General features: G+C 63.4%; 3 protein-coding genes across 7 annotated transcripts; 1 reads left to right on the top strand and 2 right to left on the bottom strand.

Annotated features, from left to right (window-relative positions):
- Positions 1 to 1,947: 1,947 nt before the first annotated feature.
- ENG (endoglin) lies at positions 1,948 to 13,316 on the top strand. 4 transcript variants are annotated; one of them, XM_084272403.1, is made up of 15 exons: positions 1,948 to 2,018; positions 6,030 to 6,187; positions 8,250 to 8,384; positions 8,988 to 9,150; positions 9,371 to 9,527; positions 9,711 to 9,843; positions 10,065 to 10,236; positions 10,329 to 10,471; positions 10,605 to 10,742; positions 11,142 to 11,186; positions 11,318 to 11,428; positions 11,540 to 11,785; positions 11,997 to 12,060; positions 12,172 to 12,273; positions 12,678 to 13,316. In XM_084272403.1, exons 1-15 carry the CDS (start codon positions 1,961 to 1,963, stop codon positions 12,836 to 12,838), a joined length of 1,986 nt encoding a protein of 661 aa, XP_084128529.1. In that variant the 5' UTR covers positions 1,948 to 1,960; the 3' UTR covers positions 12,839 to 13,316. The 4 variants fall into 4 exon arrangements, with proteins under 4 accessions (XP_084128529.1, XP_084128531.1, XP_084128528.1 ...); XM_084272405.1 differs by having other exon boundaries at positions 12,658 to 13,316; XM_084272402.1 differs by having other exon boundaries at positions 10,326 to 10,471.
- On the bottom strand, positions 13,165 to 18,168 carry FPGS (folylpolyglutamate synthase; the record flags this gene model as incomplete). Of its 2 annotated transcripts, XM_084272409.1 has the most annotated exons (15): positions 13,165 to 14,138; positions 14,243 to 14,309; positions 14,608 to 14,683; positions 14,807 to 14,957; positions 15,160 to 15,258; positions 15,349 to 15,496; positions 15,570 to 15,647; positions 15,764 to 15,866; positions 15,960 to 16,021; positions 16,299 to 16,376; positions 16,491 to 16,605; positions 16,696 to 16,760; positions 16,897 to 16,950; positions 17,060 to 17,188; positions 18,067 to 18,168. In XM_084272409.1, 15 exons carry the CDS (start codon positions 18,166 to 18,168, stop codon positions 13,711 to 13,713), a joined length of 1,755 nt encoding a protein of 584 aa, XP_084128535.1. In that variant the 3' UTR covers positions 13,165 to 13,710. The 2 variants fall into 2 exon arrangements, with proteins under 2 accessions (XP_084128535.1, XP_084128534.1); XM_084272408.1 differs by lacking the exon at positions 18,067 to 18,168 and having other exon boundaries at positions 17,060 to 17,464.
- A 674-nt stretch (positions 18,169 to 18,842) lies between these two features.
- Positions 18,843 to 25,928, bottom strand: CDK9 (cyclin dependent kinase 9; the record flags this gene model as incomplete). Its single annotated transcript, XM_084272638.1, has 7 exons — positions 18,843 to 20,554; positions 21,757 to 21,905; positions 21,977 to 22,148; positions 22,342 to 22,508; positions 24,378 to 24,468; positions 25,226 to 25,307; positions 25,837 to 25,928. The coding sequence occupies 7 exons, from the start codon at positions 25,926 to 25,928 to the stop codon at positions 20,189 to 20,191; spliced, it is 1,119 nt and encodes a 372-aa protein (XP_084128764.1). The 3' UTR covers positions 18,843 to 20,188.
- Between the last annotated feature and the right edge of the window lie 1,131 nt (positions 25,929 to 27,059).

The raw sequence follows: 27,059 nt of genomic DNA, 5'->3' as shown, positions 1-27,059 counted from the left end.
AGGCTGCAGCCCTGCTCCTGGGGGGCCAGGAGAGCTGCTGGGGCCACCACGGCCCCCATGCCAGGGTACAGGGTCAGGTTCCTCGTGGGGGTGGGTCTCAGGAACCCAGTGGAGAGGCACATGGGGGTGTTGGGGGGGGACAGGGATCTGGGGGCTCCGCAGCACCCACAGGGGTGCCCAGGCACGATGCCGGAGCAGAGGGGTTGGGGCAGGGCTTGGGGCTGGAGTTTGCCAGAGCCCAGCAAGGGCAGGAGGCAGCAGAGCCCAGACTCCCCCCAGGGCCCTCACCCCCTCGCTCTTGGGCTGCTGGGAGCTGGGCACAGAGCCAGAGGCCTGGGGGAGCCGGGGAGGGCGGCAGCGCCGGGGGCAGCCGAGGCCACGGGCCAGAGCAGAGGAAGGAAACAAGCGGGGCAACAACAAAAATCCCCGAGGAGCAAACCCAAAACTTCCAGGCTCCGATGTCAGCCCCGTGCCTGGGGGTGAAGGAGCCACCAGCAGAGCCCCGGGCCCTGCGGGGAGGCAGCCAGGAAGGATGCGGCCATCCGGCCAGGGCTGGGGCGCTGCCAGCGCAGCTGAACCAGGGCTGGGGCCGGCAGACACCCACCTCGTGCTGGTGGGGACAAGGGGACAGGAGGGACAAGTGGTTTGGGGTACTACAGCCTAACAGTGGGGAGCAAGGTGACCCATCTCACCTCAAAGACTCCAGCGCTCTTTGGGTGTTCTGTGAATGTGCCTCAGTTTCCCCAGGTGCTGAATGTGCCTCAGTTTCCCCAGGTGCTGAGCAGGGTGGTGGGGCTGGTGGCAGGGAGGAACCACCACGGTATGCAGCAGGACCGGGCCACCCACTCTTCTCCCCAGCACAGCTCCTGGGTGCTTGGTGATGGGGTTTTAGATGTTTTTCTTCTGCCCCAGGCCACCCCACAAGCTATGGTGGGGGAGGAGCTTGGGCGTGCGGCTGCCTGCGGCACCCTGCAGCCATTGCCACCCCAGGGCCCAGCACATCGCCCTGCCATAGCGCGGGGAGAAGGGTGCGTGAGGGCAGGGTGCCTCCGCGTGATCCTGGTCCCCATCCCCGGGCCAGCACCCGTCCCCATGGTCCCCAGGAGATGGCAGTGCTCTGTCATGGGAGATGTCTGCTGCTCAGCCCAGGGGCAGGGACATCTCCGGGGACATCCTGGCTGGCGGGATGCCCCAGGATGGGGCAGAAGTTCAGGAATGGTCCCCTGGGTGCCCCCAGCCATCCCCCAAAAGCGATGCTTTGCTGTCACCTCATGACCCAGGCCCACTTGTCCCGGGGCGTCCCAACCCTGACCCCACCTGCCAGGCAGGGAGGTCGAGGCAGCCCCGGGTTGTGGCCTGGCCAAGGGTAGGGGGAAGGCAGGACGTGGGACCTTCCAGCTGCCCCACGGCCCCCAGTGGGTATCCCAGGGCCGTGGGGTGCTCACGATGAGCCTGCTGTGTGCTGAGTGTCAGGGTGCCATGGGACAGCCCCAGTCCCCATGGCTAAGCCAGCCCCTCCACACTGTGCAGGTCAGGCTGTGCTGCAGCAGCCTATGTGGGCAGACTGGGGCAGGGAAGGGGGTGTGTAACACCCCACCAGGGCACTCCCGAACCCCTGTGTCCCACCCTTTAGGGTCCCTAGTGACCCCCACCCCCTGTGCCTGTATCCCCTCGGTCTCAGGGCACTTCCAGCACACCCCTCCAGAGGCGATGCCTCGCACCGCGCTGTGGGGAAACTGAGGCACGGCTCCTCCCGGTGGGCTGGGGTGTCCCTCCTCGTCCCTCCCCCCCCCCGTCACCCCCCACACCCCCGCCGCCGGCACGGCCCCAGCGCCGCCAGCGGCATTTCCTCCCGTCGCGGAGCCGCGCCGCCCGCGGACCCTCCTCCGAAGGGAGTCGGTTTCCTGCCGCCGCCGCCCGGCACTCGGCGCTGGCTCCCGGGGAGCGGCCGCAGGCGGACATGGGCCCCCGCACCGCCCCGCTCCTGCCGCTGCTGCTGGCTCTGCTCGGCCGCCCGGGTGAGTGGGGTAAGGGGGCTCTGAGGGGGGTGGGAGGGATCCCCGGGGATGGGACTCCTGGACGGGACCCCCCGGCACGGGACCGGCTGCGGGAGCCTCCCTGGTGACTCCATCCCGGAGCAGCTGGGGCTGGATCCAGCTCCTCGGGGGGCAGCGGAGGGGGGCTGAAGGGGTCCCGGCTGGGTGGGTGCGGGCAGTGCCACCCCCGGGGGAGAAAGTTTGGGAGGGCAGGGCTGTGGCTGGGGAGGGACGTTCCCCCCCCAGTCCCCGGGACACACACAGAGCACAGTCCTGCCGCTCCCCGGCACCCCTGAAATCCAGGCTGCGTCACTGGGACCCCTGAAATCCGGGTTGCGTCACCGGGGCTTGGGAGGTGTCGAAAGCCCCGTTGCTGTGTCCCCGCCAAGGCAGTGGGAGCTGGGGGGTCTGGGGCAGCTTCTGTGGCCTCCTGGCACCCAGCGGGGTGTGCGGTCGGCCGGGAGCCAGGGGAGGATGGGGAGAAACCCTGTAAAGCCCCAGGTCGTCCGTGGGGATGGTGGTGGGGGCTCATCCGTCCGTCCCGGAGCAGTTGGTCAGGGAAGCACTAAGACCACCCCACGGTCCCTGTGAAGCTGTGGGGGGAATTTTAAGGGGTGACAGGCGTGAGGATACCAGTGCTGGATGGAGGGCAGGGAGCTGGGGTGCCCAGGGACAGCCCCATGGCAGACAGAAGGGGAACCAGGAAGGCAGCGGCAGCCGGTCAGCACAGCCTGTTCCAGCTGGGTCAGTCCCTGACGGCGGCCACAGGGGCCAGTGCCGGTCAGTGGGTGCTGCTGGGGTGTCCCCACTGCCAGGCTCGGCACCCGCTCCCTGCCTGCTGCCAGCCCCAGTCCTGGCCCGGTGAGACTGTGCTGTACGGGCCATGTCCCTTATAGCTGTGCCGGGTCCCCGTCCCGCACAGCTGTGCCGCACGCTCCCTGTCCTATGGCTGTGCTGCGGGGTCCCCGTCCCACACAGCTGTTCCATAGGCTCCCTGTCCTATGGCTGTGCTGTGGGATCCCCATCCCACACAGCTATGCCACACACTCCCTGTCCTGTGGCTGTGCTGTGGGGTCCCCATCCCACACAGCTGTTCCATAGGCTCCCTGTCCTATGGCTTTGCTGTGGGGTCCCTGTCCCACACAGATGTGCAGTACCAGCTGTTCTGTGTAGCTGTGCCATACAGTCCCCACCTTACAGCTCTGCCGTGTACCCCGCATCCCGTGTAGCTGTGCCACAGAGGCCCTGTCCTCCCTGCCTGTGATGTATGGTCCCTATACGATGTAGCTGTGCCGTCTAGTCCCCATCCTAGTCAGCTGTGCAAAGCCATCTCTGTCCCTTGTGGCTGTGCCATACAGCCTGTTTGGCCCATACGGTCTCATCCCATGTGGTGACACCGTACGGTCCCTGCAGCAACATGCCCTGTGGGGTTGAGCCCCGTGTCACTGTGCCACATGGGTCCCATCCTGAGTGGCTGTGCCGTACAGTCCCTGTCCTATTTAGCTGTGCTGTATGGTCCCCATCCTACAGAGCTGTGCCATACTGTCCCTGTCCCATGTAGCTGTGTAATGTCCTTGTCCTAACTGTGCTGTGCCATCCCTAGCCTGTGTACCTGTGCCGTGTGGTCCCTGTTGTGTACGACCGTGCCAGCACCATCCCTGTCCTGTGTAGCTCTTGCATACAGACCATGTCCTGTTCACCTGTGTCGTGCCATTCCCAATCTGTGGGGCTGTGCTATGTGACTGTGCCATATCGTCCCTGTCCTATGCAGCTGTGCCACATGCCATGTCCTATCCAGCTGCTGCCACTTCCCTGCAAGGACACACAGGGCTGGGGGTGCCCGTGGTGGGTGCAGTGCCATGGGACACAACAGGTTTCCAGAAGAGGGGGACTTTGTGCTGCTCCCCACCAGGCGAGCACAGTGCTGGGTCCCTCCCTGTCCCTGGGGAGAGGCTGTTCGGCTCCTGGCTGGCAGGGACAGGAGTGACACGGCCTGTGTCAGTCCCAAAAATGACACACTCTGTGTCAGCCCCAAAGCCTGATCCCATCTGCCCCATCATCTGAGCCCCAGTGCCACCTCCGCGTGGCCCAACAGCCAGCAGAGGCTTGGGGCAGGGGGTGTCACAACCTCCTCCTGAGCATGCAGCACCAGGTTCGTCCCCCACCTCTGACCCAGGCTAAGTCTGGCCAGCTCGTTACACAAGTGCCAAGGCGGCACAGCCGGATGCCGGGATGCCGGCGCGGCACTGCCCGTCCCATGGGGCATCCTGCGCCGCCGGAGCCACCCTGGCCCCACACTCCCAGCCTGGCACCCCTGGGCATGCCCAGGGCCTTTGATGTGCTCCCAAAACCCCAGGCATTGTCTCTCTGGCATTGACCCACGGGGGAGCCACGGTAGGACTGTCCCCGCTCCCTGGTCACGGCCTGGTCATGGAGTGATGGATAAGGCGGGTGGCTGGAAAAACATAAAGTGGATTTTCTTTCTTTCTTCCTTTTTACTTTTTTTTTTCCCCTTTCCCGGAGTACAAAAATAACAGTGCCCTTATCTGATCGCCCTGGGCGGCCCAGCTGAGCCCCCTTATCTGATCCTGACATAATGCTGGAGCCGTCCCTGGGGACTGCCGGTGCCCGGCTGGCACCGCTGCCCCGCATCCCTGCCCTGCGCCGGGCTTGAGCCCAGCCATGCTCCCCTGGCCCCACTTGACCTCCCAGTGGGATGCTACCGGAGGTGTGATGAGCTGTCCATCCTCTGCCCGGCGATGCCGAGGACCACGAGGCCGTGCCTGGTGCCGTCGGGGGCAGGAGTGGAAGGGAAGAGGGACGCAGCCTGCGGCGCCCAGATAAGCAGCTGTTTATCTTCCTCCCGATGCTGCCGGCCGTGCGGCCACCGCGCTGAGGGGGGAGGAAGCACCGGACAATAGGTGGGCCCAAAGCAGCGTCACTGGAGGAGGGGGGGTCTGCTCTGTGACCCCACCACCGCGGCCACGCCACCCTGACAGCAAGACGTGGGCTGCAGGCGCCGTGATGAGCACAACATGGCACGGGTGGCCGTTTGCTGGCTGCCATGTCCCAAGGCCTTGATGGCCCAGAGCATCACACCGTCCGGAGACCCTGCTCCCCATGGGGGCAGCTGGATGTGGGGCTCGGTCACCTCCCCATGCAGTGGCTGGAGCCACCGGGGATGGGAAAGGATGGAACAAGAAGGGATGGAGCTCAGCGGCCACCTCGGAAGCAAACACAGCACCCTGGCACTGTGCCTCCCAGCCATAGCCAGGGGACTCCATCCTGCCCAGCCCCTTGCTGGGGGGCACCCATGTGTTCAGGCAGGTCCCCCGACCGCTTTGCCAGCACAGGGGCCAGCTCGAGGACAGCCTGGCCACAGCAGAGCCGCCTGGGGCAGAGGAAATGGCTGAGGCAAGCGGGGATTTACAGGATCAGGCCTTCAAACGGCTGTTTGCACTCAGGATTTCCCTTGGCAGCCGCCTGCCGGCCCCACTCGCTCGTGCGCCACGCGGGGAGTTCGGGATGGGGCAAAGCTCACACCTCGGCGCCCGCAGAGGATGGGCTTTACAGCCATTTCCATACCTGAGCTTCCCGTTCTCCTGCGGCATGCGGGATGTTGGGGGGGGGGGGGGGGGGGGCTTCCGCCACCGCCTGGGCTTGGGGGCAGCCGGGTGCGAGTTCTGGCACGCAGCAGTGCCGAGCAGGGACAGCGGATTTTTCCAGCCCGGATCCGAGGGTCATTAACGTGATTGCAGCGGGGGCCGGCGGCAGCAGACGAGCCCCGAGCAAACACGTAGCAGATCGTCCCCACGGGCGCCGTGCCGGCGATGGAGCCGCGGTGACGCCGTGCCAGGGGCGCGGGGGCAGCGCCAGGGCTGGCGTTGAGATGCAGCCCCCCTCACGCAGTCTGTCATCCTCCCCCTCCTCCGTGTCCTGTCACCGCCCCACGTCCGTGCGGCACAGACTGATGGTCTCTCGTTTTCTGCCCAGACCCAGGGAGAGCCGAGGGCTGCAACCTGCAGCCGGTGACGACGGAGCTGCCCATCACCCTGTCCTATGCCACCAGCACTGTGCCGCGGGGCTGCGTCAGCCGCAGCTCTGTGGGCTCTGGCCATGAAGTTCACATCCTCAGCATCGAGTGGACCAAGGTAAGTGAGTGGAGTCCCGGTCTGTCACCCCAGGGCTGTCACCCCAGTGCTGTCCCTACCGGGCAGGGTGTCCCAGCTGTCAAAACCATTTCCTCTAACTAAAGCACACCAGATTAACCCCTTCCATGGTGTCTTCACCCAGCTCACAGGGCAGACACGGGTGTCTCTGGCCACAACAAGGACCTGAAGTCTTTAGATGCACCCTATCCAACAGCCCATGTCCCTGGGGCTGTCCCTGGATGTCCCCTTATTTCCCAGGGGATGGCCAGGTCCCAGCTCAGGAGCAGGGCAGAGCCATGGTCAGCCGATAGATGGGGACCACACTGGGGTAGAAGGATGGAGGGATGGGAAGCACTTGAAGGCAGCCGAGTGAGCAGTGTTGGCACAGCCTGCCAAGGGCAGTGACCATGTTGTGGGTGCCCTGGGCACCTTTTGGGCAAGGACGGGCACAGCTCAGTGTCAGGGCCAGGGCTGCGTGCCTGGCTGGTGCTGGTTGGTCTGGGGGGTGTGTGTGGGGTGGGTTTGCACCCACACAGGACTTTGCACAGTTGCTCTTTCTGGGCCCTAGCAAACCCAGCACCCAATTTTGGCCCAGCCCTGGGCCACCCGGCGCCACACTCCCCCTCCGCCGCCGCCTCCCAGCTCTCCCAGTTCTGCTTTTCAGAGGGAGGCGGAAGCCAGGCTGGGAGCTGCCGGGCAGGGGTGGGGGTTTGCAAGGGTCCCTTGCCCCAGACTGGTGGGACCTGGTCCTGGCATCCCAGCCCATGAATGAGCACTGGGGACTGAGGGGTTGTCACTGGCAGCAGCGGGGGACACGCACTGATGTCACGGCTGCGGCACCGAGCCCTGCGGCGCGCAGGGGGAGCCAGGCAGGGACGCGGCTCCGCTTGCAGAAGAATTACTGGAAGCTGGTTTCTATAAGCAGATCCCAGTGATGCGAGGGGAGAGGAGGGGGAACAACAACAAAAAAAAAAATAGAGAAAGAAAAAAATACCCTGCGAGGCGTCGGCAGGGCAGCGGCGGCGCTCCCGGCGCTCCCGCAGCCAAACAATGGAACAGCACAAAACACGAGGCAGGAAAAACAGCCGCCAGCTCCTCCCCGACGACGTCCGGGGCCACCCGGGGTCCCCGGCCACCCACGCTCACCATGGGGCCACTGCCAGGCCGGGATGCCCACGACCCCGTCCTGCCGGCCCCGTGCCCGGCGCTGGCGGCTGCCTCCACACCCCACCCCCACACCTTCTCCTTGGTCCCTGGCTGGTTTTCCCTGCCCGCTGCCTGGCTCAGCACTTTGTGAGTGGTGATTCAGATGCCCTTTGCCAAACTTAGCGCCCGGCGTTTCGGCTTCCCCATCCGGATTTCCAGCCGGAGGCGACTGTGCAGTGCTGGCTGTAGGGAGCCCCAGCATCCCTGTGCACCAGTGGGGCCAGTCCTAAGCCCAGGACAGCTGCACAGTGCTGCAGTGAGGCTGGGAACCTCATGAGGTGACATCCCGATGCTCAGGGTGGGGATGCTCTGGTCTTCACTGGGGGTACCCCAGTACCTGCAGTGAGGCTGCTCTGGTGCCCACGGGGGGATGTGCTGGCCCCAGTGTGGGGACACTGCAGTCCTTGGTGTGGGGACACGCTGATTTCAGTGTGAGGACACCCCAGTTGGATGCGGGGTGATGCCTTGGTGCCCAGTGCAGATGCTACCCAGTCCCTGACACAAGGATGGCCCGGTCTCCAAACTGGGGTGGCCAGACCCCAGTACGGGGGTGCCTGGGTCGCAGTGTGGGGATGCCAGGCAGTGGGGATGCCCCAGTCCCTTGCTAGGGGGAGCCAGGGGGTGTTTGCCCCCGTGGGCTGGGTACACATGCACATGGCATCTCTGCGTCCCCCAGCCTGCCCCCTAAACTCAGCCACAGCTGCCTCCCGCAGCGCCTGTGTTTGGGGCAGCCTGAGGGCTCTCCCGGCTCCATTTGGCTCCGGGGCAGGCGGGATGGCCGTGGGGGGCAACCAAGGAGGTGCCAGCCAGGGCTCGGTGGCCATGGTGGTGACGCTGTCCCCTCCCGTCCCCACAGGTCTCTGCCGTCCCGCTGACAGTGTCCGTCACGCCGCGAGGCAGCGGCTGCACCCGGCCGGCCGTGCTCGTCCTGCTGTGCGGCCGCTGCTCCAGCACCATCACCTCCCCCTGCTCGGACCTGCTCCTCCACACCGTGAGTGCCGCGGCCCCGTGCCGAGAGCAACCCCAGGGGGGCGGCTGGGGCCACCCCTGGAGATGTTTTGGGCGGGGGGGGCACCTGGAGGGGACGGGTACCCCCCTCCCCATGCCCAGAGATGATGCTCGCGGTGCCCCGGGGAGGAGGGGCTGCGCCTGGCTGCTGCTGCCGGTGCTGAGCCTGGGGCTGGCCGGGCAGGGAATGACGCACAGGGCTGGAACAAGCTCCCGTTTCCTCCAGCCAGAGGGAGGAAGGTCAGAGATGGGGTCTGGCTCCAGCGAGCTGAGCCGGGGCCGGGCGCTTTGTTAGCAAAATAAACCTCCTGCTTTGTTTGTGGCTAATAATAAAGTGGGCAGAGCTCTCCGCGTGCTGCCTGCGCTGCTCCCAGACGGTGGCCCCAAAACCCCCCCTGTTTGTCTGGGGTGACCCCCAGGCACGATGGAGCCAAAGCTCCAGGGGATGCCCACCTGGCTTAGCTTTCCATCCGCACCCTCCGTGTCCAGGAAAAGGCTTTCCATGCGTTCCTCACGCTGGGGAGGGATGTGCCCTACCCCCCTCCCCGCCCCCCCCCCCCATCTCAGGCTGCTTCTCGCCCCGCAGGATGCCCACCTCAGCCCAGGCTCCACCTTCACATCCAGCCTCGAGGTGCCTACAGCCACCAGCGAGAAGCAGCTGCTGGCCTGGGCTCAGCACACCTACGGGGGTATCACATCCTACAGCAAGCTGCAGGACCCCAAAAGCATCCATCTCCGTCTTGGAGAAGGTGTGTGGGGCTGGGGGCTGGTGTTTGGCATATGAGGGGGTGGGGGGGGGGGCAGGGTGGGCAGCAATACTCTCTCCCTGCTCCCAAAGGGTGACAATCCAAGGAGGGGGAAGCACGGCGCCGAGAGAGATGCGACGGGGACCAATGCCCCTGGTCTGAGCATCTCCCCACCCACTGAGCCTGGTTCAGCTTTGGTGATCCCTTCCCTACCCCCCCACAGAGATCAGCAGCCCCCAGGAGTGCACCCCCCAGGACCACTTCAACGCCACATCGCACCTTGAGAGCAAAGTCTTCTTCCACGGGGTGAAGGGCTGCTCACGTGGGGACTCCCAGGGCACGGGGGCCGCCCACATCATCCGCCTGCAGCCCGAGCCCAGGTACCACGGGACCCCCATGGGGGTGGGACAGGCAGTGGCACACACGGTGGGACACACTTGGAGATGCTTGGAAAGGGATTGGAGTGGGGGGGGGCTATGGGATCTGCCTGATCCTAAGGAGGGGGCTATGGGATCTGCTGGCACAGCAGGCTGATGCTAGAGTGGCATCTCATGGTTTCGCAGCTTGCCCATCACGGAGGTGAACCTGTCTGTGAGCTGCCCCGAGAGACCCCTGAGCAACCAGATCCTCATCCTGCAGAGCCCAGCCAACCTCACCTGGTCCCTCTCAGTCAACAGCTGCCACATCCAGTTCCTGGTAGGGCTGAGCGGGATGTGTGTCCTTCCACCACCTCCACCAAGATGCTGGTGGCATGGGGGGGGGGGAGGTGGCAGCAGGTCACCTGGGAACGTTGGGCACAGAGCGGTGGCAGCCCCCTTGCTGCAAGCCCTCCTAACAAGGGTGAACCCTGAAGCTGTCCCTGCATGGAACATCCCCACTCAGCCCCCACCCCCCCCACTCTCTCCCCCCTCTTGTAGGTTTCTGGGAACTACAAGATCGCCATGTTCTCCCAGCTGCTGCCTGGGAAGGTCCTGCCCGACACAGAGGAGGGCCTTATTGCCAAAGCCTTTGAGAAGAACTACAGTGTCATCGCCTCCTACTCCGTCATCCCCACCAGCACCCATGTCAGCCTGGAGATCCAGGAGCATGGTGAGGCCCCGGCATCCTGAGGCTGGGTGGGATGAGGGTGCATCTACCACCGACCCCACTCAGTTCCCCCCCCGTCCCCCCCCGTCCAGCAGAGGCAGGCAGGAGGGCACCTGCAACACCCACTGCCCCAGCCCCCACCGTCGACTCGCTGCCCAACTTACTGCTGCTCATGCTCAAGCCCTGGAAGTGCACGGATGAAACCATGGAGATCATCATTGCCAGGTCCCACCTGGAGGTGAGGGGGATGGGAAGGGTCCTGGTGCCCACCAGCATCACCCAGGGGTGTCACATCCTGCTCCGGGTACTTGGGGTGGGTGACACGGGTCTGTCCCCAGCTGGTGGGTGACTGTCAGGTGCTTTTCTCCCAGCCCATCAAGGACGTGGTGAACATCACGCTGCGGGACATCAGCTGCCAGGCAGAGAAGAACGCCACTCACTTCATGCTGAAGACCCCGCTCAGCCACTGCGGCACCTCGCTGGAGGGCAGGGGCCATGCCAACAACGAGGTGAGGGAGGGGTGGCCGGGGTGCTGCCCCCCCAACTCCACTGTTGACCCCTGGAGTCTTCAGTGATGCCTGGTGGGGCGTCTCCACTGGGACCTCCTTCCTTTGGCATGGCTGGAAATGTCCCACAGCAGCCCAGGGCTGGAGCCATGCTGGGGTGCTGGGGTGCTGGCAGAGATGGGACCCCTGTCCCGTCCTGTCCCATGACACCCCATGCCATCCCATCCCATGCCATCCCATCCCATCCCATCCCATCCCATCCCATCCCATCCCATCCCATCCCATCCCATCCCATCCCATCATGGGACACCCCACCCCGATCCCATCATGTCCCAGTGGAGACAGTAGACCCTGGCAGTGGGGACCACTTGACTGACCCAACCTTCCCCCACCTTCTTGCAGCTCATCCTCAACCTGGCCAAGGGCACAGCCCTCCGGAGCGTGCGGGTAAGAGCCGAGGTTCCCAGCATGCCCGGGGGTTGGACCAGGGGAGAAGGGTGCCCAAGCTGCTGCCAGCTGGGGGCCTGGAGAGGGTTTTTTTTTGGTGTGTGTGGCCACAGCACCTTCCCTGCTCACAGGTGGCCTTCCAGTGCAACATCCCCCGGGAGCTCTTCCTGCGCCTCTTCCCCACTGCTGCCTTCGAGGCACCACAGACAGAGCTGGAGGTCAACAAGGAGGTTTTTGTGCAGGTACCACCACTGTGGAGCTCTGTGCCCAGACTGGTGGTGGGGTCTCCAGCCTTCCCTGGGCTGGTGACCCTTGATGGTGTAGTGTTCCTCCCAATTCTTTCCCCATTGCAGGCGTCCATGCGCTGGGAGGACCACCCATCCGACCTGCAGCTGAAGGAGTGCTGGCTGGTGGCACCGGGGTGGGAGCCGGTGCTGCTGGTGCAGGGTGGGGAGGCCCGTGGCGCGGGGGTGGCGGTGCTGGAGGGACCCCCCAGCACTCGTGGGAGGAAGGTCTGGCGCTTCAGCTTCACCTACACCGTTCCTGAGGGAAGACACGTCCCCTTCTCTGCCACGCTCAAGTGCAAGGCTGGCTTGCAGGTCAGTGTGAGTTAAACCCTTCCCCCCACCCTGCCCCCCCGATGCCACCATGCTGGTCCCCAGCATCCCCAGTGGCAGCCTGGTGGAGCCCATCTAGGACCAGTATCCCCGGTCCCCAGAGAGCCTGTGGGCTCCCAGCTTCATCACTCGTGCCAGGGTACACATCTGTGTGTCCATCCATCTCCCCTCACTCCAGCTTCTCCCTCTGCAGAACAACACCATCTTTGAGAAGGTTCTGGAAGTGACAGTGAAGGATGGCTGGCGGCTGCCCAACAGTAAGTTTGGGGCAGGGGAGGGAGCTGGGATGGGAATGGGGGTGGGAAGGCGACCCCTCCCCACCCCCCCACCCCCAGTGTGGTGGTGCTGACGACCTCATCCTCCCTCAGATCGGGGTCTGGGGCTGGCTGCTGTCCTGGGCATCACCTTCGGCGCCTTCCTCATCGGGGCACTCCTCACCGCTGGGCTCTGGTACATCTACTCACACACCCGTGAGTATCTCACCCCCCTGGGGACCCCCATGGTGGGATGGGGAGTGGGGAGGGCACACGTGTCCCTCGCTGGGTTGCCTATGCCCCACCCCAGTGCCAAAACCCCATCTGAGGTCTCCAGGTGAGCCAGGCTGGGGAATAACCTCACCCAGGGTGGCCACGGCTCCCCCTGACACCCCCACTACCCTGGGGTCCCCACTGCCCTCCCTCCAGGTCCTGGTCCATGACCATTTCCACTCTGGGGGTGGCTGGGGGGGGGCGATGTGGGAGGCTTTGTGCTTGGGGAGGATGGGGGTCCCATGGGGACAAGCCCCAGGCACCGCCGGCCGCCCTGAGCCTGGTTTCCCCTCGGCCTTTCTCCCCGTGGCGGGTGGTGTCAGCCAGGTCCCATCTCCAAACTGCAGCCGGTTTCCAGCACAGCACCAGCCTCGGAGAGCAGCAGCACCAACCACAGCATTGGCAGCACCCAGAGCACCCCCTGCTCCACCAGCAGCATGGCCTGACCCCCCCGGAGCCCACCCAGCCCCCGGCTGCCGGACTTGGGGACCCACCCCAGCCCCATTAAGCTGGTTTTATTTTTTTTGCCCCAAATCTTAGGCCGAGCCCAGAGGGGGGGGCCTCTGTTACTCATTCAGTGAATGCTTTACCCCCCCCAAGGGCAGCCTGTGCTGTGGGGGGGGCACGCTGCAACCCCCCTGGGGTCCCCTGCTGCTGGGTGCTGGGGGAGGTGGAAAGAACAGCTATTGCCAAAGCTCCCCCCAAATCCCCCATCAAATGGGGCAAAGGGGGGGGGGGCAAAAGTGGGTGCCCCTAGGTTGTGCTCCAGCACTCGGGGTGACCCCCACACCCCTCCTGCAGCCCCCCACCCCAAGAAGGCAGTGGGAACGACTGGGAGCAGCAAGAGGTTTATTGAGGAGAGGGGAGGTGGGTTCGAGGCACTACTGCTCCCGCCCAGGGTGCTGGGCAGAGCCCCCCCCTCCCCCAGCTCCCTGCCCAAGTTACAAACTTTTATTAATAATAATAAAAATCTCCCCTATGTTAAATTAGTCGCACCCCGATGCTGAGCCTCACCGCGGCCTGAGGCCCCCACCTACCGCACCCCCAAAACCACCCACCCCCCCCTGGGCGCCGGGACCCTGACACAGCCTGGGGCAGCCCCCCAGATCCTCTCCCCTTCCTCCAAATCAGTCTAACCAAGGCAGGCTGGGGGCTGGGAGCATCCTCCCATGGCCAGTGTCCCTGGGGGAGGGGGAGCACAGGCAAAAGGCACTGGGGTGAAAAGGGCCAAGCCGGGTTGGGGAAGGGCTGGGGGGGGGTCCCACATCCCACCCCCGGCCACCTCTGAGCATCATCAGGGGCAGAACCGGCGCTTCAAGTAAAAAGAGGTGCAAAGCTCTGTCCTGCGTCACACACACAGCCCCCCACAGCCCCCCCCCGTTACTGGGAGAGCGCAGGGTCGAGCAGCCGGAGGACCCCCCCAACTAAGTGCAGGCTGCCGGTGACCAGGACACGGATGGCAGCCGCCTCCCGCAGCAGCACGGCCCCGCTGCTGGCAGCGGGGTGTGGATGAGCCCCCGTGGCCGCAGGAGCTGCCAACTGGGGGTCCCGGCCCTGGGCCACCCACCGCAGGGCCTGGGCCAGGCAGGGGAAGACGAGGGCAGGGGAGTTGAGGGGTCGCGGGGCAGGGGGGACGAGAAGCAGGGTGCCCCGGGTGGGGGCCGGCTGCAGCAGCCCCCCCGCCCGTAGTGGGGCCGGGAGCCAGGGGTCCTGTCCCCCTTTCTCCTCCAGTAACCGTGTCCACGTCTGCTGGTTCTCCAGGCAGCGGGTCAGGGCGTTCTCCAGCGTCACGTTGAAGTTTTGCTGGTCTGGAAGGGATGGGGATAGGGGTCAGGGATTGGGGAGGGGGGCCGGGGAGGGGTTTGGGGTGCAGAAGGGGGGCCGGGGGAGACCCCGGCTCCCCAGCACTCACCTGCGTTGCTGGTCATGGACATCTCTGTAAAGTTGGGGCAGAAGACAGCGTAGTCGAAGTGGCAGGGCTGTGGGGACATGGGGGTCAGTGCTGGGGGATTTCCACTGGGACCAGTCCCACACTGGTGGGGCTACAGGCGGTTTGCTCCAGGGAGGGGGTGCTCGGAGTCCTCCCTGCACCCAGGGCCATGAGACCCTTTGGGAGGTGGGGTGTGGGATACAACCAGAGGCAGCAGGGTGGACAGACAGACAGACAGGGCATCAGCTCCACCTCGCGGCTCCCTCCACCCACAGCAAAGCAGGTCCCAGCACAGGGACATCCAGGCACTGCGACCCCCCCTCCCCATGCTCCCCCCAAAACCTCACCAGCAGCAGCTTGAGCAGCGCCGCCGTGTCCCGATCTCCTGTGGCGTTGAAGAGCAGCACACGCACCTCGGAGCCGCTGTGGGGAGAAACAGGTGGCCTGTGCCCCACGGGGACCCCCAGCACCACCACCATGCCCACCTCCTTCACCGTGCATACCCCCCCCCCCCCCGACCCCACCTCATGTCCCCTCCTTCCTTACTCCTGGGGCTTGTCCTGGTTGAGGGCGGCCTGGCGGAACCAGCGGACGCAGGCCTGGACGCTGCTGGTGGTGTGGGCCCCGTCCAGGTACCACGTCACGGGGCCGTGGGGCAGCACCTGGGTCCGGCCCAGCCACTCTGTGTCTCGCAGGCCTGCAAGGGGGGCAACAGGGCATGGCTGGGACCCCCACATCCCCCCACACCAGCACAGGGATCCCCGTGGTGGGGATCAAACGCAGCGTGGGGAGCGGGGCTGTGCCCTCCAGCACTGCAGCACCGGGAAGGGTCCCAGCATCTGTGTACCCCCCAGGAGCCCCAAGCCATGGTGGAGGGTCCCAGTGGGGCCGTACTGCACCTTGGATCATGGCATCAGTGGGTTGAAAGGTGGGTGCCAGCGGCACCGGCCTCCCCACCAGCTCCGTGTCCGGTGATACGTCCTTCATCTCTGCGAGACCTGGGGGGGATGGATGCCCTGCTGAGACATGGGGGGGGCCATAGTGGGGTCTGGACCCCACCCCCCCCAATCCCTGTCCCCTCACCTTACCCCGGCAGCCACGGCGCTGCAGCCAGGTCCGTGCCAGCTGCAGGGCCAGGGCGGCGTTGGAGCGCTGGTGGGCACCCGCCAGCCCCAGCTCCAGCACCCGGCGGCCCCCCTCAAAGGCATCCAGCTCCGGGCAGAGGTACAGAGGACACTGTGGGGAGAGGAGGCTGAGCCCTGGGACATGGGGTACCCTCATCCACCCCCCTCAACCCTGCCCAACTCACATCAAACTCCTGGGCTCGGTCCCTCAGCACTTCCAGCGGCCGCTCCGGCTGCACCACAGTGAAGGCCGGCACGCCGGGCTGCGAAGGACGGGGGTGCTCAGGGCCACAGGGGAGGTCACGGCCACGGGGGAGCTCAGGGCCATGGGGGAGCACCCCCCAAAGCCATGAGCCACTGGAGAAGCGTGTCTTCCTACCTTAAAAATGCCTCCCTTCTGCCAGGCAATCTTCTCCATGGTGTCCCCCAGGATGCTGGTGTGGTCGATGCCCAGGGAGGAGACCCCACACACCACCGGCGCCCTGGGGACACAGCATGACAGTGTCCCTGCTGTCCCCTGCCGCAGGGACACGGTGCCCCAGCAGCCCCATGGGACAGGCTGGGCCAGCTCCTACCTGATGATGTTAGTGCAGTCATAGGCACCGCCGATGCCAACCTCCACTACCGCCAGGTCCACCTGGGGACAGGGAGACACTGGAGCCATCACAGGGCCACTAGCAGCATATGTCCCCTTGGATTAGGGGATGCCACCACCCCTCCAAACCTGTGCCTCAACACACAACCCCACACACGGCGGGACCATCCACCCAGCTCAGCATCCCCCAGTTACAGCTCCGACAGCCTGATTTATGCAAGTTCTGCCCCAGGTCAGGGCTGGACCCCATGTCCCCCCGTCCCTGAGGTCCCCATCAAGCTGACAGCCCCATCACAAGCTAGAGGCTACCACCACCTACCTTCTCCTGCAGGAAGACGTGGAAGGCCATGATGGTGAGGAAGCGGAAGTACGCCGGCATGCTGGTGTGTGCTGGGTCCTGCTGGGCAGAGTGGGCATAAGAGGATGGTTCCCCCCAAAATGTGCTGGGCACATGGCCCCGAGGAGTCCCCAAAGGAGGGGGAACCCCCCCACCAAACCCCACCACCCCCACCTTGGTCTCTTCCAAACGGTTGTAGACCAGCCAGAAGTACTTGCTGAAGAGGTCCTTGCTGATGGGCTGCCCATTGATGCGGATCCGCTCGCGCACCTGCACCAGGTGAGGGGAGCTGGAGGAGCACAGCAAGGGATGCAGAGTCAGGTCCAGCACCACTGGTGTGTCATCCCCCCCACCCAGAGCTCCCCAGCCCCCTGCCCACCTGTAAAAGCCTGTCTTCAGCCCGTAGCTGCGGAGTATGGACTCAGTAAAGGCGCACGCCGAGCCCTGGGGAGACAGCAGTATTAACCCCCCACCCCGGCTCCCTGTGCCGGGGCGGGGTGGTGAATGGAGCCAGAGACACCAGCAGCACCCCCCCTTCTCCACCACCTCAAGCCCCCGCAGCACCGTCCGCCCACCTCACCTTGCCCTTCGTCCCCGTGACGTGGATGATGTTCAGTCGATCCAGGTCCTCGACCTGACAGAGGTCAACCACCCCGTGATGAGACCCCCGTGGCAGCCAGTGCCGACCGTGGCGGCACCGGGGACGGGGCGGGGGGAGAGGGGATGGGGAACCCCCCCCTCACCTTCAGCCCGCTCCTCTCCAAAAAGCCCCGCATGGCTTCCAGCTGCGCCCGGGGATCGCCGCGCTCACGCTTCACCTGCTCTAGGTAGCTGGCGTTGGTCTGCAGGGTGTTGAGGGTGCGGATGGCATCCTGGAAAGACCCCCGGGGGGTGGTGAGGATGGTGCCCATCACTGCTGCCTCAGGGCTGCGTGCTCTTCCACGGCCCCAGGGCCCAGCCAGCCCTGTGCCCCCCACACCCCAAACCGCCCTATCGGTTCCTTCGCCGGCCACCCAGGCCGGGAGCATCTCTGCCGTGGCACCGCGGGGCCGCGCCGGGGGACGGGCTACTTATCCGGGTGAGGGGCGGGGGGAGCCTGTCCCTCCCCGGGCGCCCCTTGGCCCCGTGGGGGCGGGCAGCCCGGCACCCCGCAGGACAAGGGCAGGAGCGGGCAGCGCTCCAGCGGGGACATCCCACCCGAGCAGCCGGGCTCCGTCCCGGCAGAGCGCTGCGGGCACCGGTGGGCTCCTGGCTCCGGGGACCGCGGGGCAGGGGTCGCTTCCGACTTCCCGGGGAGAGGGGGGGCTCCGCTCCGCACCGTCCCTCAGCCCGGGCGCCGCCAGCGTGCCCGCGATGCCGGGCCCGGGACGCACCGCGGCGGCTCCCGCCGCAGGCCGTTGTTCACCGCGGTGCTGCCACGAGGGATGGAGGGTCGCGGGGGGGACCGCCGGACACCGGCTGTCACCGGCGGAAGGAAGGGAAGGGAACGCTTAGGGAGCGGAGGGGCTGCGGGAGAGGGGAAGCCCCGCAGGCGGGGCGCGGGGGCTCGGCCAGCCCGCACGGTACCGGAGCCACCCCGGACATGTGACATGTCCCTTTCCCGCCCCGCCCCCGGGGCTCGGGAAAGGGGCCGCCGGCCAACGCTGCCCCCCCGGGCCGGGCGGGATGCGCCGGGCCCCGCCGCACGGCCCAGGGCCTCCCCCGCCCCCCGCGGCGGGAAGGCGGCGCGAGGCCCCGCTCCCGCCGGTACCTGGTAGTCCATGGCGGGGGCGCGCGCGGGCCGCGTGCTGAAGCGGCGCCCGGCGGCAGCCCGCAGCGCCCCGCGGAGCGCGCGCAGCCCCCGCGCCACCATCCCGCCGCGCCGCGCGCCTGCCGCCGGGAGCCCGCGCCGCGCGCCTGGGGCGGGGCCGACCTGACCCGCCCCCTCTCCCCCACCCCACCCCCCCCGGCCGCCGCCATCTTTGAAACGGGCTGTACGCCGCCACGTCGGAGGGGCAGCGGGACGAGGACCCTCCCTCCTACCGCCGAGCCCCCTCTGCACACATACCCACGCCGGGGGGAGGCGGAGGGGTTGGGGACGGCACTGCAGGCCCCCCGGCCTGATGCTCAGCAGCACACCAGCACGGGGGGCCCAGCAGAGCCCCCCCAACCCCTCCCAGTACCGGGGCACAGGGCACTGCTCCAGGCTGCAGGGGCCTGAGGGCTCCAGCCCCCAGCCAGTGCAGCAGCGCAGCCCGGCTGCTCCTGCAGCACTCAAACAGTGACCCTCCCAGGAAGGGGGCAAGCAGACCCCCGCACTAGGGAGCACCAGCCTGGGAGCCGCCATGCCCCCAGCCCCAGCCGGGTCACAGCTCTCCCAATGCTTCCTCCATCCAGGCAAAAACGTGAGACGAGGTTAAAACGAGCCCTTTGGGACAGCATCGTTTATTCACAACCGGCAGAAGTCAACTGGCTTATTGCTTACAACCAACTCTGTTTTTTCTAGAGAAACCAAGCCCCCTCCCCCCCCACCCCTGAGCCCCGACACTGTTTCAGAGCCCCACACCAAGAGAGATTTACCTTGTACATGTCCTTTATCATCCTATGTCCTGAGAGCGGCCCTGCTCCCCACCGCTTCCTCCCCTGAGACCTTATGCTACCGACGTGGCTTTTGCCATTAGTCTAGTTAACGGACAACCAACCTATCGCAGGCCACAGGTTATCACTGCCCACAGCAGGTCCTACACGTTTTTTGTTTGTTTGAAAGTCCTGGGCTCCGCAGGGCTCACCGAGAAGGCAGCCAGCTGCAGCTGACAGCCATGGAAGACTAAGCGGTCAAGCGAGCGGCTGGGCAGCAGCAGGCTGTGAAGGAACGCTGGCTCCCTACAGAGTGTGTGGCTGAAGGCTGGTCACTGCACCCAGGGAAGGCAGTGGTCTTGCTCTAGACTTGTATAAAGAGCTCTGGGATAGAGAAGCGAACCTGCAAATCTTTCAGGAGTGGCCCTGCTCCCAGCACTGTCATGCCATCATGAAATCCCTGCTGATGGCAGGTCTCAGCCCAGGCTGGGGCCAGCACTTCCAAGCCCCTTCCCCATCCGAGCTCCCGCTGCAGCCACAGCCAGCACCACAGGCAAAGCACCACAGAGAGAGCACGCAGCAGGCTGGGTGTGTCAGGCTCCTAATTGCAGTTTGCCAGGAAGGAAGCATGATGCTGCGTGCGGTTAGAGACCAGCGTTTCCCACTGTAAATCCTGGCTGTGTGGAGCAACCAGCCACCCCTCTGGTTTGCCCAGTAAGCCCCTTTCCAGGGTAGGGCCCAAACTCCAGTGAGAGTTAGTCATTCTGTCTAGAGCGACTCTGCCTTCCCTGGGACACCTCCATGTAATGCAGAAGCACCCACATTGCCCTACACCAACGCTTCAGTGTTCAAAGAACACATTGTGCAGGAGCTACAACCAACCGAGTGAGCAGAGACACCTCCCAGCAGCGCCCAGTTTGGTCCAGGGCAGCTACTCCCAGTCCTCCCAGTCACAGCACCATTTACCAAGAGCCCCAGCACTGACAGAGCTACTTTTCCACATCACCAGGTCCATAACGATTGATGCACAAGATTAATGTAACCAACACAGACTGTTGCAGGGGGAATGCAGGCTCTGTGCCAAAGCTGCAGAGAAACAACCCCGGGCTCGTCGGCATCACCTCCCCAGTCACGCAGCTCCGCGGCGGCTGAGCTGCTGCACCAGGAGAGGAGACAGCAGAGCTCGGTTAAAGCCAGCAGGCACTTTGCCTCGGAAGAAAAGTCCTTTCCCAGACAACAAGACCTCGCTGGGACATCCCCACTCAATACAACCCGAGGGGTAGCCCAGCCAGGACCCCGCTGGGGAAGCCCACCGCTCAAAACACCCTGTCAAACTCAGTTTGGTTGGTGGCGGCTGGGTTCCTGCCCTGGTTAGCTGGCTGCTGAGGCATGTGCCCACCTCTCCTGCGTGGTGGGGCCAGGTACTCGAACATGGACTGGTTGTGGGTGGACAGCATGTTTTTGAGGTCCGAGGGCATGGGGTCTGACCAGAAGAAGTCGTGGTTCAGCGCGTCGTCGCTGTCGATGCGCTGAGCGGGGTCCAGCACCAGCAGCTTGTCGATGAGGTCGAGCGCGTAGGGGTCTTTGACGTAGGCTTTCAGGCGATCCTTCACCTTCCTCTTCTGGCCCTTGGGGAGATCCAGCTTCTGGTACAGCTCATACTTATCCACGTTTGGCCAAACCTGAGGAGGAGCAGGAAGGGAGGGTTGGGAAGAAAAGAGTTACGGAGAGGACAAGCCATTTTTGAGGCTTAACCCCCTCAGGCAAACCAGGGCGAGGTCTGCCCAGAGAACAATACTATTTTACAACCTCCAAGCCAGCAGAGAGTGTTCCCACAGCATGAAGGAGGGACTAAAGAGCCCTCTAAAGCCTGAAGACACATGGACAAGTCATGACAAAGTCCTGGTGTGGGAATGGCACGCAGGATGCTCCCCAGGATTTCTGGTTCTCCCACAAATCAGCTACTAGAGAGCACAGCTCAGGCCAGCTACAACATCCAGAAAGATAAAATGATAAGACTTATTGTTAAGTAACATCCTGGATGCACATGGTATCTTTCATCCCTCGAAAGCAAAGCCTGCTGCAATCCCCCCAGCACCTACCTCAGCCCTGATCTGGGAAAGACAATGAAAGCCCCTTCGGTGTGACACCTAAGGGCTGGAACAGGCATCAGGCCTTTGCAGCTGCACCACACCCCCCAACCAGATCGCAGCCCTGGACAAAAGATCCCTCGGCTCCATCCCCACAAGAGGGCAGGACAAGCTGAGGAGCTGAGGACAAGGAGGAGCTGAGAATGGGCCGAGAGCTCCCAGCGGCCAAGCTGATGCCACAGATCACAAGCCAGAACTGAAGAGGATTTTCAAGGTGACCAGCACAAAGCACATGAGACAAACCCCCTCACAACACAACAAAAATCCCTTCCTTGAGCAGAATTTCAGAGGGTGTTTATCTGAGATAACTCCCAAACACAGGCTAGAACAGATTCCTACACATCATGTTCTGTTCTTTCACACTTGGAGCAGCCAGCATCCTCTCCACACTCAAAAACAAGGACGCAAGTCACCGCTCCCAAAGGGGATCCAGGAGGGCCAACTTCACCCTTATGTTTAGGAGGTTGAACAGATGTAACCTGACAGCAGCAGTATACACACAACAGGGAGGGACATGCAGCACCCCACATGCACCCAGCTCCCAGCAGCACTGCAGGAGCCTCCCAGCCCTTCCCATCAGCAGCAAGCACATTCCAGTGCCAGGAGTGCACAGCATCCAGCACTCAAGGCAGGGAAAAGACCCAGGAACACCCCATCCTAGTCCCTTCCCACACCACCACTTCAGAGGTCTCCTCCTCCTGCCCTCCACAGCTCACCCACGCTCTCGCCCTCACCTCCGGCGTGATGGATCCGCAGAGCTGGCTGATGAGGGTGAGCTGATGCTGCTCTGTGTTCCCTTGCATGATGGGGCTGCGGGTCCACATCTCTGCCATGATGCAGCCTCCGCCCCAGAGGTCAATGGGGGGACCATAGTCCCGCTCCCCTAAAGGCAGATGCCGTGTTAGTCACGGAAGGAGAAGGGCAGAGAAGCTGGGAGAGCCCATCCCCCCCTACCTAGGAGCAGCTCTGGCGGCCGATACCACAGGGTCACCACCCGGTTGGTGTAGCGGTTGGGCTGGCTGTTCTTAGCCAGGCTGAAGGCTCGAGCCAGCCCAAAGTCCGCGAGCTTCAGGACCCCGTCCCGCGTGATCAGGACGTTGGCTGCTTTCATGTCTCGATGCAAGATCTGCACAGGACAGACAGCAGAAGGTTCAGCCATTAGATGACTCTCCTTGGGTGCCTGGTGCCAGCAGAGCACTCGGACTCCAGAGGTGGAGGACAAGGAAGGGATTTCCCTCCAGCTTGTGCTAAGACACACACACGCTCCTTGCCAAGGCCATGGACAGCAGGGTGACCTCAGCACAGATCTGGCCCGTTACCTTGTTCCTGTGGATGTAGTAAAGTCCATTCAGCAGCATCTGCATAACTTTCTTGATCTCTGAGAGCGTGAACTTGACGTGGGCGTTGCTGAGGAGGCCGGCCAGGTCGTGCTCACAGAAGTCAAACACAAGGTAGATACTACCCTTGCAGCGATTGTATGGAGAGGCTAGAGGAGAGGCAAGGAGGCACTGTCAGCAAGGGACTCGACCCTGTCACAGCTCCCCCTGACCTCCAGCACAAGGCAAAACCTTAGAGCACAGGAACACAGAGACACCCTGCAGGCCTCAAGATCCTGCGTAAAGAGGCACAGAGGCAACTCAGCTAGCAACAGGGGATGAGGATCAGAGCAGTGAACAGCCTCAGACAGGCAAGGAAAGGGCATGAAAGTCTTTTCAGAGTTTCATTTTATGCTGTTGTGTGCTCCTAACGGCTGCGGGGTTTCCTCCCTGAGGAGCACAAACACCGCTAGCTGCCAGCCAAGCACTATCACGATTGCATCAGCGATGCAGGAGGCACCCACAGACAGCCCCAGGAAAAGGGCACAAAGAAAGAAAATCTGCCTCATGTGACACTGCAACTTGAGGTCTGCTGCAACCTCAAGGAGCTTCTCTGAGAACGGGCTGATCTGGGATCAAAATGATTTAAAACTCCCGTCGCAATTTAAAACCAGCCACAGAAAAGCTCAGATGAAGCAATCGATTTGTTCCTAGAGCACGCACACAAAGTGTTATTAATAAGGCTGATTTTTATCAGCTGTAATCAGCAAAACCTGCTGATCAGCAGCTCCAACCGGAAAACAACAGCTAAGCTCAGCCCCCGCGGAAGCGCAGCCCTGTGCCAGCCAGGAGGGTGCCTGCTAGGCGAGCTTTGGGGTTCCTCACGTGGATACGGCCCCTTTCCAAGGTGAAAGGAGAAAAGCTTCCAGTCTGAGAGCAGTAAAACACAGATGTCACGTTTCTGCTTTACTGGGAATTGAGGTCAAGGTGAATTCGGGTGAAAACTGAATGGAAAAAAGGAAAAAAAAACCCCAACAAACCCCAACCCAAACAAGTGACAGCTCTGCAAAAATATTTACCCCGGGTACAGCAGACACCCAATCCTCACCACTCCTTTAACCACACAGTGAATTAAAGATTAACTCATTCTCAGCGTTTCTACTTGTTCCTACTCAGACAATAACATACACACAGTGCTGTACTGGAGTAACTTCAAGTTCCCAGTCCCAGGCCAGGCATTTCTACCAGTTCAGTGACTGGAGTTGTTTTAAAAACACCATCACCAGATTACGTGCTGGGTTTGGTTTTATTTACCTGAAATGACTGACCAGAGAACAGCAGGTCTAACATCAGCTGTCGTATTCAGAACTGGATTTCCAGTACAAAACCACGTCAGAGAATGACATATAAAAGCTAGCAAAGGCTTGTAAGTTTCACTGGAAACAGAGCCAGGCCAGGTGCACTGAGCACGCCGGTCACGCAGCAGAGGCACACTGTGTGAGGTGGAAACGTGGCTCAGAACCTCCCCATGTGAAGTCCCAGCCCTCACAGCACGAGCTGGTACTGTCACCCCCAGAAAGAGACATGGAGAGAGCCTCCAGCTGGAGCTGTGTCATCAGCTCTGAGCTGCCACCAACTGCCATAAGCCAACTGAGAGGGATGGCTCCAGCTCCCCACAGGGAACGGGCTGTGCACAGCCATGAGAGCAGCTCTGGGCTGAGAACTCTCTGCTCCAAAGTCTCTCTGGCACTGGTTTATTTAAAGCCTGTCAGTTTTCCCACATGGGCAGGATTCACCTACTCACAGGTATATCCTAGCAGGACTGACAACAGCTTTCTCCAGGCTGCAGCAACATCCTAACTCATTCAGAAACTGTTTCCCAAGATGAGTGTACCATCACCTCAAGGCACAGGCAGGAAGAGAAGCCTGCACATAGCTAGAACACCCTGCTCCCAGCACAAAACACCAGCCTGCTCAGCAGTGAAGGAAGGCAGGGGAAAAACCTGGCAGCCAACACAAGAGAGCCCCCTGCAAGCTACCTTTGGTCCTGCAGATCTCGATGAGGTTCACCACATTCTCGTGTTTGAGGAGCTGGAGGATTTTAATCTCTCGCAAGGCTGTGATGGGGAACTGGAAAGGAGTAAGAGAGAACAGGGATTAGGAGTGCAGGAGGCAAGGCCACCTCTGCCTAGAGAGCAGGAGAGAGGTGACCACAGCAGCCTGGCAGGAGACCTACTTGGGCAGCACCAGGACAAGCCCCTGAAGGGCAATTAGAGCTTTAGAACACAACACCAACGCCAGGATTGTCAAAATGTACTAAACATCAGAGCACCATACTGAGAGAGGTTCTGAGAGGAGACAGAAGTATTTGGGTGGTGCAAAGACAGGCACACAGACACCCCTCCCCCTTCTTCTCACCAGTCTGTGAGAACTGTAGAGCTCAGCCTGAGCTGCAGACCAGCCTCCCCAGCTGCTGCCTGCACCATTCACAGTTACTCCCTCCTCAGTGTCTCTGCACACCCCTGAGCCTTTCACACCTTACTCCACCCCCAGGGTTTTCTGAGGAATGCAAGGGCAGTGCCACCACATCCCAGCAGCCATCCCACACAGCCCAGTCACCACACTGCTGCCCTGTGCATTTGCAGCTGAGAAGGTGATAACAGGCCCTACAACTCAGCAAGGCAACCACAATACCCAACATTATCACAGTATCAGCAGGAGAGGGAAAGAGGCGACACCCTCACAGGCCCAAGACCTGGCACTCAGCAAATACCATTAAAGAACTGAGTGAAAATACATCTCTGCTGTCCTAAAGATTAGGTCTCACCTCTGACACCCCCAAACCCAGGCCTTTCCCAATACAGCCCAGCCATGCTCCCACACTTACCCCCTCCTTCTCATTTTCCATCAACACTTTCTTCAGCGCCACTTTCTTGCCTGTCTGGCGATGCTTGGCTTTGAAAACCTCCCTGTAAAAAACGGAAAGACACCCATGAGCAGCACAAGGAAGGAGGGAAAAGAGCCAGACACCCCCGACAAGAGGTAAGACCAAACAAGGCACCACACACTAGGGCACCACACAGCCAGCTCCATCCTGAGGCACTACCCAGCTCAGCAGCGTCCCCTCGTCACCAAACACCCTGAGGGCTGGCTAAAACAACCCAGAGCCCAGAGCTCCCACAACCCCACGAAGGCTTTGGGCACAGTTACACGTTTTGGGCACAGCTGGAGGCTCCCGCTGTGACTGTCTCCAGGATAACTCTCCTCGGCCGGAGCCTGGGCCAGAGCAGGGCCTCAGGGCGGGAAAAACAAGACTCGGGGGCTGGACTCGCTGCCAGGAACCCGAGGGGCGACCGAAGAACGGCCGCCCGAGCGAGGGGCAGCCGGGCCTGAGGCGGGCGGCGGAGCAGGCCCGGGCCGTAGGCCCGACGGTGAGATAAGGCCCGGGGAGGGCCGGGGCCGGGCGCGGGGCGGGCGGGGGTCCGGAGAGACGCTTACCCGAAGGTCCCCTGCCCGATCTTGGCGAGCTTCTCGTACTTGGAGACCTCGTCGCAGAAGGGGCACTCCACCATGTCGTACTGCTTCGCCATGCCGCCCGCCGCCGTTGCTACAGGGACGCGCCGCGCCCCCGCCCCTTCCCGCCACGCCGGGACCGCCCCTTCCTGTCACGTGGGGGGCCGCCCTTGTGGGTGGCCCTGGGATTTGTAGTCCGGAGGCCGCCGCCATGTTGTCGCTTGTCAGGGTGCACGGCGGGGCTGTGCTCGCCTCACCCACACACACACACACACCCCCCACCCCGCCCTGCTGCCGCGGCCGGCCTCTCGCCCCACCCTGAGCCGCCCCCCCGCTCCTCTCCCCCCATCCCCCGAGGGCGCCCGTGTGCCGGCATCCTCAGGAACGCAGCGCCCTGGCCGCTGCTGTCCTCCCACATCCCTCGGGGCGCTGGTGGCCCTAAAGCACGTCACCCTGTGCCCTGAACCACCGGGGATGCGCCGCGGGCCGTCCCGCTCCGGGGCTCTGCCCTGCACGGGCGCCCGGGGGCTGCGGCAGGAGGATGCTGCGGTTGGGATGGGAGGACACCGGGTCCCGGTCGTCCCCCCCCCACCCCGGGGGGGAGCCCCGAGTGACACCCGGCTGGGGACACCGTGCCCACAGCAGTGCCCGTGTTTGGGCGCAGGAAGAACGGCTCGGTTTGGGGTTGTTGGAAACAGGTCCCCGAGCACAGAGAGCCGGGGCCTGAGTGGTACCTGAGGTGGCTGCTGGCATCCCGGCCACGGGACCGGCGGGTGCTGCCCGGGGATGGGGCACAGCACGGACACCAGATCCCCAGTGGTCCCAGCCCACCGTGCCCTGCATGAGACACTCCTAACAGGGCACTCAAAGTCCCCCACCCAGCATGAGAGACCAGCTGGTGGCAGGGGTCTCCCACTGGCAGTGATGCCATCCATTGATGTTACCCCATGGGGCCCAATGAGGGCAGGGGCTGAGCCCCAAATGTGCACAGCAGACCCTTGTCTGCAAGGCTGGCACCCTCATGCCATCACCTTCCTCTAAGGGCCAGCACCCAGGGTTTTGGATGTCCACATCTGCCAGGCATCCACAAAACAGGGCCCCAGAGGTGGCCCCTGAGCAGCCAGGCGGGTGCCAGCAGACGTGATGACTGTGAGGACGTGGGGACAGCGAGGACCCTGGGGACAGCGGGTGGGCGGGCAGGGGCAGGA

This window comes from Gallinula chloropus (genome assembly GCF_964237585.1).
Source record: "Gallinula chloropus genome assembly, chromosome: 18".
Lineage (NCBI taxonomy): Eukaryota > Metazoa > Chordata > Aves > Gruiformes > Rallidae > Gallinula > Gallinula chloropus.
This window is presented reverse-complemented; position numbering and strand designations above follow the sequence as displayed.

Bases quoted from the DNA above. Each gene is read 5' to 3' on its own strand.
- ENG (XM_084272402.1), top strand. From the start codon at position 1,961: ATGGGCCCCCGCACCGCCCCGCTCCTGCCGCTGCTGCTGGCTCTGCTC. The intron at 6,188-8,249 runs GTAAGTGAGTGG...CCGTCCCCACAG, and splicing joins TCAGCATCGAGTGGACCAAG to GTCTCTGCCGTCCCGCTGAC. The intron at 11,786-11,996 runs GTCAGTGTGAGT...CTCCCTCTGCAG, and splicing joins AGTGCAAGGCTGGCTTGCAG to AACAACACCATCTTTGAGAA.